The sequence below is a fragment of the Cygnus atratus genome, chromosome 1, assembly GCF_013377495.2.
Source record: "Cygnus atratus isolate AKBS03 ecotype Queensland, Australia chromosome 1, CAtr_DNAZoo_HiC_assembly, whole genome shotgun sequence".
In the NCBI taxonomy this organism is placed as follows: Eukaryota; Metazoa; Chordata; class Aves; order Anseriformes; family Anatidae; genus Cygnus; species Cygnus atratus.
In genome coordinates, this window is record NC_066362.1 from 6,598,534 (window position 1) to 6,614,302 (window position 15,769).

Sequence of the window (15,769 nt, forward strand, 5' to 3'; positions counted from 1 at the left end):
CCCAAACAAAAAACGTTTTTAACTGTCATTTTCTAAGTAGAACACAGAAAGATCACACTTGACCTTAAATGTCACTGGGAGCACAGTATGTAACATACCTCCATCATCTGTAAGGAACAAAACAGAAAAAGCAAGTTAAGGGTTTTGAAATATACTAATGTTCACAACTAAAAAAGCAGTTTTTATACCTGACTGGCTGTGAATGACACCATACTTACTTCCAGGTCAAGCCACAGCTAAGGAAAATCAAAGTTCGTAAGTGCTTATGGCACTCACTGAAGTTTACCACCTGAATTTCTCATTTTGGGTATGCCAGTACCTGACACCTAACAGCTATGAGTTTAGCAAACAAACATGGTTCTGCTCCACTAGACTACAGCATGGGATTTGAAGGATTTATTTAGAGAGTCTAAACCAGCAGGGAGGGAACAGAAGAATGCAGTGGTAGATGTAGTTTCATTAAAGTTCTGTTATCTTCTAAGAATTTCTATATAAATGGTAGAAAACTCACCAAGTTTTTGCTTAGGTCTTGTATTCTCAGCCTCATCTCCATTAATGGTGACGCTCACAATGTGCGTTGTGCTGTTTGACAAACCTGGGTCCAAGCAGAGAGCTGCAGACAAGCGAACAGGCTCATTTTTCAAAAGCAGAGGTCAGGCACCTTGCCATTTTACAGAAACTTCCATCCAAATATACTTTAGGAGAACATATATTTGCTGTTAAGTTCATGCTGGAGGAGTAGTGAAAAGTAATGCTTCTGTAACTCATCTCTCCCAGATTCCTTATAAGATGTGTTTTCAGCACTTAAGTTTATTTTTCATTCCATAAACTGTAGATTAAACTGTAAACTACAGTTCTGTAAGCTTCCTAAGCCTATTAAGTCTAATTTTGCTACCACCTGTCTCTACTTCTCTGTCCCCAGCATGCAGTTATACCCAATAATCAAGAGTCAAGTTTTAATTGTACTGACATTTACTTGAAACCATACATAAGTTGCTCAACAAGTCACAGATTTTGAGTAAAGTCTCTTATTTAATAGCAAAGTTTTCCCCTATAGATGTCAGACTTTAGTCCTGTTTAACAGGAGTTCAGCAACCGACTCACCAAGGACCAAAGTCTCACGGGCACAGCCATGGGATACCACTCTGCTAATCTGCATAGAGTTTTCTGGATAGGTGTTTCCTTTTGGTTTAAAGCATGGTGTATCTATCAGAAAGAATTAGCTTTGGGTGGGAAAGAAAAAGAAAAAAGCACAGACCTGGAGTACATTCAACGACTTCCCCCTTGTACCCCGTTTCTTCCTCCAACTCTCGCAATGCAGCACTTTCTGCAGTCTCGTTTTCCTCAATGAGGCCTGCAAGATAAATAATTACACAAGAACAACTTAAAAATTAGCACGCACTTACCCACAATATCCATTCTGAGATCTAATGCAGCTTTACAAATGAGGTGAAACATCCTCATCACCCCATTTTACAGAGGAAGAAACTGAGGCATTAGGGAGGGTTCCAGTTCCTGGATTCATCATTGCTGCTGCCCATGTCTTCAGCTGACTACCTCCAGCCTCATGCCAACTTCCCAAAAGATGGCGTTAATATTCTCATGAGGGAAAGAAGCCAAATGCTGTGGCTCTTAAAGAGAAGAGTGGAGGGAAATGCAATATTGTCCTACCAGACTCCTGCGCAAAATGTCTCTAATCTCCTAAAATGAACGATGCTCATTTTGTATTCTTCGTTACCAAATATTCTTATTTCTCAGCAGCACACTGAGCTAGAGACCACCGTGGATTTCTCAGAGCTTCTTCATTACAACTGAAACTCCAAGCACATCTAGACACGCTTAACTACCAGCTTTATGTGACCCGTCTTAATTTTTCAGCCACTTACCTGCAGGAAATTCTAAGCAGTAGCCGTTAATTGGAGGCCTGAACTGTTTCACTAGGACAACGCAGTCGTAGTGGAGAGTTCTCTGTAGTACAGCTATCACTGCTACACCTACAGGCAGCAACAGAAAACATAAGCACGAAATATCTGAGAATAACAAAGTGAGTACTTAGTGCTAGACCCAAAAAAGAACCTATGGACTGTAACACTGTGCATTAAAATGACAAACATTTAGATGTCTGCTCCGTGATCCTGAACTACTTTATACCATGCATGATGAGAGGTAAAAGCCCAAAATGGGTTCTTCAAAATACCCCAACAAATTAGAGACATGTACCAAGGAAGACCAAGCATCAGCCCACCCGTAGCTTGGTGGGTGCTCGCACCTGCACACAGTTTGGATGCCAAAGTATGGAACCTACGCTCCTTTCGTGGCTGAATTGTGTCCCTCTTTTGCCTGAAGAGTATCGTATCCCTAGTCCCTAACAGCAAACCCAGTTCATCAGCCCGTGAGCTGCTCTGCATCACGGCATCCCTGATTGAAATTGTCCCATTGTTAGGAAGGGAATATAATCATCTTGGGAACACACTCCTACCAGTCAGTTCCTGATTCTTCAGCTCTCGAGCTGGGATCTCGCTAGAGCACACTTGCTCAGTGGTCTGGCGTATCCTGGGAGCCCTGCAGAGCTATTTGTGCATTCAGAACCACACTGTCTCTCAGTCTGCTCTGTGACTTTATCAGAACTTTCACAAAAGCTACAAACAATCAAAGTCTTACATCATCTTACCATCGGCTGAAACTCCCTTTTTCCTGCCAGCACGCTTTACGGTTTCCCAAGTTCTGTTCAGCACAGAGAAAAGAACAAATTGATACATTAAAAGGAACAATATCCATTTCTTGTAAGTCGTCTTCTACCCTTGCTTTCATTTAAAAGCAAAATATGCCATTATTCAGTGAGGCTCCATAAGAAAGCAGCTGGCCTTAGGCATCCCCTGTCTTGTTTTGGCTCCATAAGATGTCTGAGGTATAATTTTGTTTTGCCTACCTAAAGGAGAGAGAAAATAGGTACTTACTGATTGCTTAGGGTCACTAAAAACAAGGGAAAGACACAATTGATTGTCACGGAACACACAAGTCATATAAAAGTCATCCTGGAAAAATGCAAAATAAAGCAATTTATGTATTAAACCTGTCAGATTCTGTTACTTTTGAAAAAAAAAAAAAAAAAGACTACGTGCATTCTATCTTTTATCTTGCTTTTGCATACCATTAATAATTTAAGTTATTGTGAACTCTCAGCTCAGTTCCTCGAGCAAGAGAAGCCTGTAGGCAAGGAAGACCCAAACTTTCCTCTCGATATAAGCAATGAAATGAACAAAATCCAAAAACCCATCACCAATAATAATCCATTCACAAAAGCTCCAATCTTTGCTGTTTCTTAAACGGATACTTTGCTGATGAACAGGGAGGCACTTAGAGAAAGCAAACTTTATGGAATCTAATACGTGAAGGGGTGGGGGGGGGAATAAAGCTGTGTCACGTCTAGATAAACGTGGCAAAACTAAAGCATACAAAAGAATCGGGCAGGTGTTATAATATACAAGAGGACGATAACTTGTCAGTACTATGCAAGGTCCTGTACCGCCAACAGGGAAAAAGGAGCCCTTAGTGAGGAACCAGAAAAGTCAAAGGACGAACTCGCTGATCATCACAGCTTCTCTGGACTACTAGAACTTCCTTCTGCACAGCATCTTTACAAGGAAGCGGAAATGCAAGGTAAACCAAGGTCTAATGCACCCTAAAAGATTTAGATGCCAAATTTGATCCCACATGCTAGCTAGAGTAGGATTTTTTCCTCTGGACAGTATGAACTATGAAGAAATTGAACAATAAATACATTGTCTTTGTTGAATAATAGGTTTGTAGTGCTCATATCCTCTCTAGCCTGTGGCTGGTCCATATAACAGGGAACATGATAGGAATCTGAAAAGAGTGCAAAAATAAAATTACCTGGTTTTACCATTGGGATCAGTATAAGTTGTTTCCTCAAGCTTCAACCATTTTCTTTCTACAATTACCTATAAAAAAAAATGATTCTTTGTTAAATAAATTATAAGATTAATCTCAAAGATATTTGGGTTTAGGGGGGAGAGACAATACAACTTTATTTGAAATTCTTTTAAGACAAAATCTCAGCATCAGAATATACACAGGAACACTTAACGGCTTCCTGTAGCAAGCAGGGAAAAAAACATTTTGCCACGTTCTTGAATTGGAATAGAAAATAAGCTTAGTAAATTCTTTTAACTTGATTTTCATAACCAAGCTGCAATGAATTCAGTGGGATTTCATTTAGTGAAAAGTCCTATCCCCCTCATCTTCTGAGAAGAACTTTGCAAGGGTCAAGTTTCTGCTTAAAATGGGGCACCTGTCTGCATAGACCTTACCTATACTGCTGATTATCAGAGCCCATTTTTCAGAAAGCATGCCCTAACAGCTATCCATGAAATAGCTAAGCTACGACTGAAAACCCAACTATTTTGAAACTTTTTTTGGCCTTTATTTATGGCCTCGAGTCACCGTTGTCTTCTGTAACTGAGAGCCCTTTTTACATACATGCATACCTGACCTTTCAGGATTTCTGAGAGCTGCTGACTGAGTGCTCAGCATTAACACTATTATAGCTTGTCTGTTCTGAGCTAAATGATTTTTTTTTCCCTGTGATATTTTCTTATCTTTTATGTAATTCCTTTAAAAGGGGAAAATATGTGTACTATGACACAACTAAAACCAGAGTACAGAAGCACAAAATAGCTTCAGCTGGATGCAGAATAGAAACTGGGAGTGACTCAGGTGTCCAGTAAATTATAATGGAGCTGAGTAAACTCACATAGTCCTTAATCTGTGTCCTTCGGAACAATTATTTTGATATTGAAATATCAGTAGCACTTCTGTGGTTGTAAATACGGCCACACATACTTTACATGGAGAGAGTTTTGGCATTTGTTTTGGGAAGTTTATTTCCAGGTAGCAGGAACTCAAGAGGGGAGCTATGTGCTCTCAAAAGGGCTTTCTAATGGATTTGTGGTCACAAAACCAGCAGGAAGTTTATGATGTCTGTTTCAGGAACAAGAAGTAATTCCACTTGGAAGCATTCAGATATATTTTAAATAGCTTTGCGTTCGCTCCTAAGTCACTGCAGAATGAGAGGACAGGAAGATCCAAAAGAGATGAAAATCATGTCCCACTGGTAGTCCAAGGAGAAGAACCAATATGCTTCAGTTGAAGAAACAAACAAACACAGCCAAATGTTTGTGTTAATGAATTTTTTAAACACTGCAGAGAACGCGAAGGACTAGGCTATTGGTTGTAGTTTGTTGCAGCATTCACCAGAACTGGCAGATCACTACCACTGTCACCAAGTTATTGTTTGCTAAGCAGAAAGGGGAAAACGGCTGAAAAACAGGAAAAGATCAGGTGCCAGGAGTCCTAGAGGAAAAAGAAATCACTAGTCTGTAAGAGATTTGACCTATCCGAACTCCAGAAAGACAACAGAAGGACAAAATGTAGATTTTAGGCATACAAAACAAACAATGTCAAACAAAGTGTCTTGTTTTTCATCTGGTATTCTTAGGTACAGCTTTTGGCCTCTACTGTCATGGAGCAGTAATTAAAAAGTACTCCAGGCCACGGAGCATAAATATGTACAATGGAAGTGAGGTGAAAGCCTTGCTGCTAATTGCCTACAGGGTGAGAAGACTGAAAGCTGCCAGGTTTCCCTAGAAGAAAAATAAAATGTTATTGTCACCCACCTTGTCAGGTGCACAACTAAAACCTTTTGGAAGTTGGCCTAGAAGCATAACTCTTGCCTTGCAGAACTCCTTACTTAGGGCCCAAAGGCACTTTTCAGGGCGTGTTCTACTAACCACACTCAGTTTTAGAATGAGCAATTTTTATGGCTTGATCTATTACTTTGACGGGCAAATACCACGTGTTTTTGCTCACAACAGCCTGACTGTGGGTTCCCAGAAGCAGGTAGAAGAAAATAAGATCAGCAGCTACGTTCACGAAAGAAGATTCTCCAACATCAAGCCACACGGGTGCTGAAGACCAAAACACTTTCAATATAAGGGTGACTGGCAGACACGTGGTAAACGTTCTCCTCAACCATGCCCAGAAAACGACCGAAAAGCTAAATTGCTTAGAAGATATTAAGATCTAATTACAAACTTCTAATGACACTGAAGAGCGCAATATTACAAAGGAGAAAACCTAAGAGGTATTATGAAGAAAAAGGAGCATAAAATTCAAGTATTACCTGAAAAACAAAAACAAAACAGGTTCTAAGGTCTAAAAAACCTCATAGTTTCAATTAAGGTGAAAATGCTCCTAAAAAGCAGCCAGAAGTACCTCAGAATTCCATTCTGAAGACCTGATATTTTCTGATTTTGTAAAGGTAAGGCGCAACTACAGTGTTTTTAACAAATCTTACTACCTCCTTACTAACGCCTTTAGAACAGCAATCATCTAAATTCAAATCCTTCCAGAAAACATCAGAGAAGGTAAACTCCTAAATGTTAAGGCAACTCTTAGAGGTTCATCTTAGAGGAACAGACAACATTTTCACAATCTACCCATTTCTACAGTATCTGAGAGGAATCAACATTATTTCTTAATATTGAAAACAGCCTGAACAGACAATACAACAAACAGCTATAAAATTAGGAAAAAAAAGCTGAAGCTTAAAAAAACTGAACTCTGTAGATTTCTCTCCCTCTCCTTGATAATTTGTATGATTGTTTCGCAAAAAGAATTACATATTCCTCATCCACGTCACCTTCTTTAAACCCTTTGACCATCAGGAAGAAGTGCTCTGCCTGAATAGATTTTACAAACCTATAGCATCTATACCATTTCTTATTCTGCACTCACAAACATTCTGATCTGTCTCAGCTAGTTGTTATTTAGCAATAAAATGTGTCAAAACCAAACATGTTATACCTCTTCTTTAAGGACGAATTGCCTAGCAGTTTTCGGAACTTCTGCGGATGTCTCAGTTGCCATTTTCAGGAATGTCAGGCTTTTCCCCTCCTGTGCAAAGTCCAGACTACTATGAAACAAAGTCAATATTTGCTTTCAGAGTAAAGTTAAAAGGTTCATTTCTGCATTCTAAATTAACAAATCAAACTTGCCAGAGAAAGTTAACAGCATGTGATGGCAAGTGCAATTCACATTTTCAGCTCCACCTGATGGTTTCGAAGGAAGTCTGGGTCAAATCCCAGACTTACGTAGTTGGTAACAGTCCTATCAACTGCAGAGTAGCTGTGCTGGCTGAAGATACCCTCCTTACCCGTTCAAAGGTCAGGCACAGGCAGAAACAAAGTTGATCCATTTAGTAGAATTGTTTCATTCTGCTCAGTGAAGTGTCAATGTAGCATTGCCACAAGTCTAAGCACTCCACTGTCAAAGTGGAAAAAAAACTTACACCAGAAGGACTTCAGGAGTAAAGGTTGCACACTATTGAGAAAGAATCAGAACCAGAACCTACATACATCACAAATACATACGTAAACGGCTCAATTCTTCCCCCAAAAAAACTCCAAGGTCAAAAAGTCACCTGTGTGTTGCAAGTCTAGGTGGCACGTGGAGTTAGCGTGATCAAAGCACGTCACTCTCCCTTACTAGGAATGGTGTGGCCAACACCGTGCAAAAGGCAGCTGAATATGCCCAAAGCAGGGCTGTCTCACTGCTGAGGTATGCAGCACTTTCAGCACAGAAACTATCATTCCAAGGAAGCTCATCTTTGATATTATGTTGCTGTACCGAAGCCCTGAAAATTAATTTTAAGTAAAAAGACAGCGCAAAGAAGCAACTCAGTTTAGATGCCAGGAAAGACAAGACCTCAGAGATCTCTGTTATTCTCAAGAGTTCATTTAAGGTTGTAATCTTTCCATGAAGTCAACAGGAACCTTTCCCTTGACTCCAACTATAGTTTAATAAGGATTCTCTAGCAATGAACACTATCTTCTGTGAGTGCTCACCTCTGTCACACCCAATTTTAGCACTTTCATTCTTACTTTATCCTTCTGTGATAAAATCTACAGCACTCTTGTGAAACATACATGAGCAGGGTGCTCTCAGCTTTCTTACATATAAGATTTGTATTTAATTTCACAAAGTAGTTCAGAGGACTAGACAGTACAAGCTATGTCTGGTTATCAGAAGGATTACAACTAATGTACATAAATCCATTTCCTCAGTAAGTACAAAGGGCAGGCTCTTTCTTAAATCTTAAGACAGTCTTGTTGGATGCAGTACATCATAGCGGTTGTCAAAGTTTCAAATTGTCTTTATGTAACATAAAACTTGCAAAGGAACCCTCACTTACTAAATCCAATTCTGTCATTTCAAAAATATATTATCCTTTTTTAATCCTAAAATTACACTATATTATCCTTTCTAAAAGCAATGATGCTTCATCTTAAAATTATGTAGTTTTATTGCCTACCTTACCACTACTATGAAAAACTGTTCTAGGACCTTACTTGCTTATCTTACGTTTATCCCATATTAGTTCAGTTAGTGTTACCCGTTTGTTCTTAAGCCAACTCAAACCCTCCTCACTTAGGATTTAAGAGACGTGACTGGCAAACAGTCACAGTATCTTGCTGTGAGTCTAACATACAATATTAAGCTTTCCATGAAACTCATGCAAAAGAATCACAGCCCAGCATACTGGTTTGAAAAGGCTCCTGGTCATCCATGGGAAACAGTCAAACTAGGCTCTGTGTGACGCCCTAAGTATCCAGCTTCAAAAATATAGAAAATACACATAGCTAGCTACAAGAAATGCACCTCCGATGTTTGGAAAGATTTATAAGCTTTCTGATTGACAATATATACATATCAAAGACAGAAGACAGCAAACGGTGTTGATCTTAAACTTTTTTAGGACTGGCTGAGTAACTACTCCTCTTTTAGTCCTCCCTCAAAAGAAATCCCATTCCATTGATCATCGTAACCCTTCCACATTAACTGCATCTGCGTATCTCTCTTAAACAGATTACCACAGTTGTTCCCAAAATCTCATATGCAACTTTATTAATGCTTTCTATAACAGTATTAATACTTACCTACATCAATTACAAATACACCCTAGGAGCTCATCTCATGCCAGAAGCTCTTTTCAACAGAATTTGCTGTCTCCTGCAGTGACAGATTCAAGGATGATTTGTGACTAAAATTACAAGAAATTATTGAAGATGGCTTCAGTTTGAAACAGCACGAAAATGTGCAATAAGTGAAAATGAGACTCATCCATCTCAGGTTCTGTACTGAAGATCTTCTCCACTAGTGGGTGCAATAACTCTATATATGAGTGACATTTTAAAAAGTTCTACCAAAAAAGTAATATTTTCCAAATCCAACTGACTGTGTAGAATTGAAAATTTCTGCAGTTACAAAGCTGAAATACCACTTGGCTAATTGAAGGCTGCACGTCTGGTATCTCACATTAGTCAAGGGTGCTCAGAAAAAGGAGGCAACACAGCTCCTATTTCATAAACATTAGTGGTGACTGACAATTAAATCTACAGATGCAAGGTAAAGCTCCACGTTAGGTTTCAGAACAGACATTGTCTCACAGCCCTCAGAGAGGAAGGCTCTTTCTCATACAGTTACCGCTGGATCAATCGAGTCAAAAAACATAAAGCTGCTGGCACAGCAGCCAGGAACCTGATTATGTGACTTCCACTTACATGAACTCCATGAATTTAAATACTTAATAATTATCAGCAAAACTTTAAGAATACATCAAAATGTCCACATTTACCAGTCTTCTTAGCGTGAATCAACACTATTTGAACTATAAATTCTAGGAAAAAAACACACAGGTTGGCCCACTTCTACCTTCTCTGATGACTTTCACGGTTAGTATCACAGGATATTGCCGGCAAATTGTGCTGCTTGTTCCATTTGCCTCATGTAGGGCCCAAATTCAGACCTGAAAAAGTCACACCATTTCTAAAAGGTATAACTTTACACCCATTGCTTATTCCTTTACTGAGTGGTTTCCTTCGAAGGGAATATCCAACCTTTTGACATCAGTTTCTACATTATCCTTCCCGAAAGTTAAGATCTAAAACCAAGTGAGGCCTGTGAATGAGCTTACAGAGCAGCCAGGCTACCAGGGCATTATGTTAACCTCTTCAAGGCACAATAGACGGATTAGCTTTTCTAAACCTCTTTTCAGAGGGAATTATCTGATCCAAGCTACACATCCCAACTGACAGCAACCAGATTTAACAGAAGCTCAGCAACAGTGTCCCAAGGCAAGATTAAACTAAAATAAGAGACAGGATCCCTTCCGCAGAACGTGCAAAAGGGGCACTGGCAAGTGTTTTATGCACAATTTATCCAGCAGAGTGCTAAGATACGTGCTCAAAACACACATTGCTGAAGTTTGGGAAGTCACTTTTATTCACCGATTTGTCACCAGGTTGCAGTGAAGTTCATTTGTATTTCAGCAACACGATTCGAGCACCAAAATCAATTGATTAGAAGTTGAGAGGAGAGGAAAGGGGAAGAAAAAACATTTCATTTTTGTCCTTATTTCAGCAGTATGGATGACCCACTCACTCAGAAGTGAATAAAATACAGAGAAATAACCGGCTCCTGCCACGTAGAAGAGAATAAAAAAAGAAAAAAAGGAAAAGAAGGACAGCTTTGTGCAAGCAGAAGAGGGTTAGCAGCACCCGTGTGTTGCTGCCAGCCTCCCCTGAGGGGCAGAGGAAGGTGAACTAAAATCCTAAGGATCAGAGAAAATAGGGGAATATGGAACTGAGCACGGAGAGCACCGAATGGGACCGAGGGGGGGCTCGAAGGCAGAGCAGAACCGGAGGGCTTAAAAATCCCACATTTCCGTGGGCAATTCCGCGGCTCCCGGGGAAATACTTAAGGAAAGGGATGAAAGGGCGTCTGGACGCCGTCCCCAGCGGGTGGCCCCGCAGAAACGCCCCACGTACGAGCTGTGCCCGGCGGCAGGACGGGAGCCGGGGCCGCGGCCGGGTGGCGCTGACGAGATGGCGGCGGCTGAGGCGAGGCGGGGCCGGCCCGGGTGCGCCGCCGATGCCGGCCCGGGCGGCTCCGGGAGCGGAGGGGAGGTTCCGGGCGGAAAGGGAGCTTTTTGGGGAGAAAAGGGGCCGAAACGGGTCGGGCCGTGCTGTGCCGTGCCGGCCTGAGGGGAGGATGAAGAAGGAGCAGGTAGCGCACTGCCGCTTCTCCGTGTGGTACCCGCTGTTCAGGACCGTCACCATCCGTAGGTGTGTGGGGTTGGGGGAGCCCCTGTGGGGCGGCGTGTGAGGGGGGTGTGGGGCGGTGTGTAGGGCGATACGTGGGGTGGTGTGAGGGGTGGTGTGGGTTTGGAGGCTGGGGGAGTTTATGCGAGGCTGGTCCTGGCTCTGTGGGTTAGGCTACGAGCTCGGTTAGACCCGGGGAGGGGTGTTTGGGGTCGGGCTGGGTGAGAAATAAGGGCCTGCGTGGGGCATCGCTGGGTGGGAGGAAGCACAGAGGGCTCCATCGAGGTTCCAGGGGCTGCCCCACGAGCTGGAGCCTTCTACATCCACCCCAGGGAGCTGCTTTGGGAGGCCCGAGGTGCAGGCCTGGCGCTGGTGTTCTCCATGTTGTGCTCTGGTGGGACCCCAGGCTGTCTGCATCCCACCTTGTGCCCGCTTGGTTGCTCAAAGAACCGGGCTGAGTGCTCCCAGAGCAAGTGGCTAACTTCATGTTCCTGTATATTTTTTGGAAAAAGTAGCAGCTTCTGTGGTTGCTGAGGTGTCGCTGCGGGTCACCCGGTGGTTATGAGACCCACCAGCAGCTCAGGGAAGCCAAACTCAAGAAAGGTGCCCTGGTGGATCAAAAAGCTGTAATATCAGGCATTGGGCAATCAAAGCATTTAATCTTTATGCATTTTAGTGTTTAGCCAGAGTAGGTTTTTGGTCAATTTAGCAACAGTCATACATTTTTGGAACATTCAAGTGATAAAGGCAAATTTTGGTTTGGATTTTAGTAGGGAAACCTTTGTTTTGAACAACACATTGCCCCTCTCCTCACTGGCCGCATGCAGTCTTTAAATTTCTTACAGGTTTGAAGAAGTGGAGTATTTCTGTGCATTTTGTCTGAGATTTTTGTCTCTTTCTTTCTTCTCTACTTCCCTGGAAGGAAAAAGAGAGTTGCATTTTGGGAAGGGTGGGAGGGGAGAAAAAGAAACATGTCTTTTCATAGCATTACAGAATAAAACATACTGATATTGAGGTACATTCCATTTAAAAGCTATTATTCTTATACAACGATTTATTATTTTAGCAAGTAATACTGATAATAAATTACTGAACTAATTTTCTTGTTTTTTTCCAGTGTTATACTTCCCCTCCCAGATAATGTGAAAGAATACTTGCTGGATGATGGGACGCTTGTGGTTTCTGGAAGGTAAAGAGTGTTTCCCTCCCCCTGTGCAAGTATTAATACTATTTTATAATCGAAATGGTATTTTGTATTCATATGTATTATAATTTGCATAAGGGGTTTTGTATGTTTGACCAGCCTGGCTGCAGTAAACCTCATACTATATGAACATGTGAGTGATCAGACTGTTGCTGTTAGCAAAGCTTGACTTGCTAGTGCTTGATACAGATCTAAAATCCATGCAATATATTTGATCGGATTCTTTTATTTTCAAAATTAAAAAGTTCTTTTATTTTTTTCTTTTTCCTTCCAGAGTCTACCAGTCTCTCAGGTTTCAGTGCATAGCCTGATGATTTGTGTTTGGTTGCTTTGGTACAGTTAGTTCCAGTTCAGTGGCCTGAACAGTGCCACGGCATTCCCATGCCTGCAGCCTTATTCAGGGGTGAAGTGTCATTACTTGAGTTTAATTCTCAATAATATAAACAAAATACAAAAATCTTACTGATTATTGAGGCTATATTGAGGTTTGCTTACATATAATCAATGTCTACAAAGAGACTGAATGAACTGTATGTACACCTATGCGAAGATTTTGGATTGTGAAGAGTGAGATAGGTACCTGTGAAAAACAGTTGGTATGAATACAGGCTTTGTTCTTTGCTTTCTCCTTAGAATCTCACTGTATGGCTTCCTTGTAAAATGATTATTGCACAAATATATCTTGCTAATGATCAGGCTCAATACAGTCCACACTTTGTCATCTCCTAACTGGTAGTTTGACTCTCACAGGGCAACCAATTAGGCTGTGGATATAAGGGAGCTATGTCTAATTTCTCAGGAATCAATCTATACAAAATTGAAGCTGTTTAAACACCTTGTAAAGGTGAAAGGTCAGAATTGTTTTTTTTTTTTAAACCAATTTGGTTAAGAAGTAATACTGTCACCTGTTTCTGCAGAATTTAGTAATTTATTTAACAACAGCCATTTAATTTGTAATCAGACTTCAGAAAAATTAAAACTGAGGACTTGAGTTCACAGTTATGCCATAAGAACAATTTCTGCTGTCTTCAGTGGAAAAATGGACAGCTGTATAATTAAATTATATTAAGGTAGTTCTAATTTAAAAGTCCCCTTTAAAACCCAGCTTTTCTATTAAGTTGAACCTTCTTAGCTAGAAGTCAATGTGATCTTCCTACGGTCAAGGCCAACATCAATTTTAAACCTCAATGAGCCACTATCTGAGCTCTGGATCTCAAAAACTGAATTAACAGTTTGACCCCTGTGGAAGCTCATTAAGGAACTGCAGAAATGGAGCTTGTTGAAGAACTGACTTTTTGCTAACAGTACCTAGTTGTAAGGATGTACATTTGAACTTACCCTGTTTGCTGTGCTGACTTGCCTTTTTCAAGAGCTTGGTCTTCTACCTTAAAAGATCTTCGCACTCAGTTATATTGGTCAAATAACTTCAAAAGTAATGTAAAACTTTAAGGGAATATTTGCAACCAAGTACTTTTTCCCACATATGCTAATGTTTACAGCAGCAGATCTCATCTGTGGAGAAAAAGGAGCTTCCCAGGAAAAAGTTAATGGCCATGTAATCACTTTCAATAGGATCCTCTTTTTCTGTGTGTGGAGTGTGAGGAAGTTTTATTTTCAGAATCTGAAATACACAGGTCAGCATTTCAAACTAAAGTTTTATAAATTTTTACTTGGAAAAAGAGTGTGGAGGCAAAGCATAATCTAAGTTGATCTTTTTTTTTAAAGTTTCTAACTTTACTGTGCTCACCCAGTAGCACAAGTTAAAAGAATGATGAATAAGGTGTTGAAAAGCTTAAATTATGGTCTTTTCAGAGCAGCAAGTGATCTGCTAATTGGAAAGAATCAAAGTGTTTTGGATAGGGCTCAAGTCTAATGCCAGGGAGCTTTGTCTTTAGTTTTTCTATATTGTCTTGCTCTGATTTTCTCTGCCAGGGGTTTGAGGCTTAATCCTCTTACGAAAACATTGAGATCAACAGCTGGTAGATGCTGTGGAAGTGTAATATATATGATCAAGTCAAACTCTGGTGCTCAATTTTTTTTCCTATTAATTTTTTTGGTTTAGAGAAGATCCGCCAATGCATGCTCAAGAAGGGAGTGACGATGCAGAGGAAATACAGGTCAGTGTAAAACACAACTTAATGTCGAGTGTCTGGAGAAAAACGTGAATATTTCTGCATGCTTTATAGGTGAGGTTAGTACTTCACCAAGATAATAATCACATAGATAATAATCACACAAAATAATAATCGCTATTTGCTTTGAAAAAACTTACAAACATCATGATTGACACCACAAACATGATGTCAAGGAAGGTTTAAAATGTTTGCTTTTTCACACACAGCTTTTTTTTTTCTTGATAATTACATCTCTAATAATGACCAAGGAATGTTGAAGGATGTTGGAAATGAAATTAAGATGGTTTTATGTCCTGAAAAATTGGAAGGAGTTATTTCAAGAAACAATAAAAGTCTGTAAGGCCATAATAACTCTGAGGGGTATTCCAGGGGGGAAAAAACAAAAAAAAACAACCACTGAAAAATGTTATAAATGCAAGGTGACAGAAGATGCAAAAAGGATGAGAAAAAGAAATAGAAGTGACACTAGTAGATTGTGGGTCTAAGGATGGAAGTGAGGGAGGTGGAAACAACGTTTAGATAGGGGAGACTCCATTACGTTCTGAAATGTTCAAGTCTGCGACATAAATCACAGTTAAAGTATATAGGTGTTAGGTGTTTTGTATTCATACCTTACAATAGTACTTTGGCTGGATATACACAATTTTTTTGTTACTTTATAAACATAATAGTTAGAGGATAATGGTATCATGCTGGACTAAAATCAGGGCAATGATGACATCTACATGGTTTTGGAAGCTGTATAGTTTCCAATATTCTTAATAAATTCATAATAATTATAAATAAAATTATAAAGGATGTCACAGGAAAGCAGTGACCTTTGATTTGTTCTTATTTTTAACAGTGGTCAGATGATGAGAATACTACAACACTTAAGGTAAGGTCCCAGCATGTGGGTTTATGTCAGCAGTATTCTTCCTGAAACCTTGTGATAGGAACTTCTCACCAGTTAGAGATAGCTGTTGTAGTTAGCATTTTCAAACCGTTCTAGACAGATGGCAGTATAGATACCTGTAACCTTAAAAATGTTGTTTTGCTGGCTTAATTTTATTTAACTAAAAATAAAATGCTTCTTTTCTTCATCCCTAACAATCACACACTTGTTAGACTATAGGAAATGAACTGAAGGTTGGCTCTAAATATAGCAGTCTTTCATTTTCACCGCTTTGAATATCTCCCAATTACTTTATCAGACTGGATGCAGAAGAAATGACGCCCCTGCAGCTCAATTTTCACAGCTCTTCTCTTAC

At 40.1% G+C, this 15,769-nt stretch overlaps 2 protein-coding genes across 8 annotated transcripts in view; one reads left to right on the forward strand and one right to left on the reverse strand.

The window, feature by feature from the left end:
- Positions 1-462: 462 nt before the first annotated feature.
- Positions 463-11,008, reverse strand: NUDT5 (nudix hydrolase 5). Of its 7 annotated transcripts, XM_035549514.2 has the most exons (10): positions 10,908-11,001; positions 9,793-9,886; positions 9,018-9,090; positions 7,235-7,344; positions 6,886-6,975; positions 3,895-3,962; positions 2,672-2,724; positions 1,887-1,994; positions 1,259-1,354; positions 463-613 (listed from the first exon to the last, which is right to left on the reverse strand). In XM_035549514.2, the coding sequence occupies exons 4-10, from the start codon at positions 7,274-7,276 to the stop codon at positions 471-473; spliced, it is 600 nt and encodes a 199-aa protein (XP_035405407.2). In that variant the 5' UTR covers positions 7,277-7,344; positions 9,018-9,090; positions 9,793-9,886; positions 10,908-11,001; the 3' UTR covers positions 463-470. The 7 variants fall into 7 exon arrangements, with proteins under 7 accessions (XP_035405407.2, XP_050564224.1, XP_035405408.2 ...); XM_050708267.1 differs by lacking the exon at positions 9,793-9,886 and having other exon boundaries at positions 10,908-11,008; XM_035549515.2 differs by lacking the exon at positions 7,235-7,344 and having other exon boundaries at positions 6,886-6,994.
- The window catches only part of CDC123 (cell division cycle 123), a 36,010-nt gene continuing 31,188 nt past the window's right edge, over positions 10,948-15,769 (forward strand). Inside the window, exons 1-4 of the mRNA XM_035549519.2 lie at positions 10,948-11,204; positions 12,298-12,369; positions 14,447-14,501; positions 15,364-15,396. Of these exons, the coding sequence (XP_035405412.1) occupies positions 11,011-11,204; positions 12,298-12,369; positions 14,447-14,501; positions 15,364-15,396 (354 nt within the window). The 5' untranslated portion in view covers positions 10,948-11,010. The remainder of the gene's footprint in view (positions 11,205-12,297; positions 12,370-14,446; positions 14,502-15,363; positions 15,397-15,769) is intronic.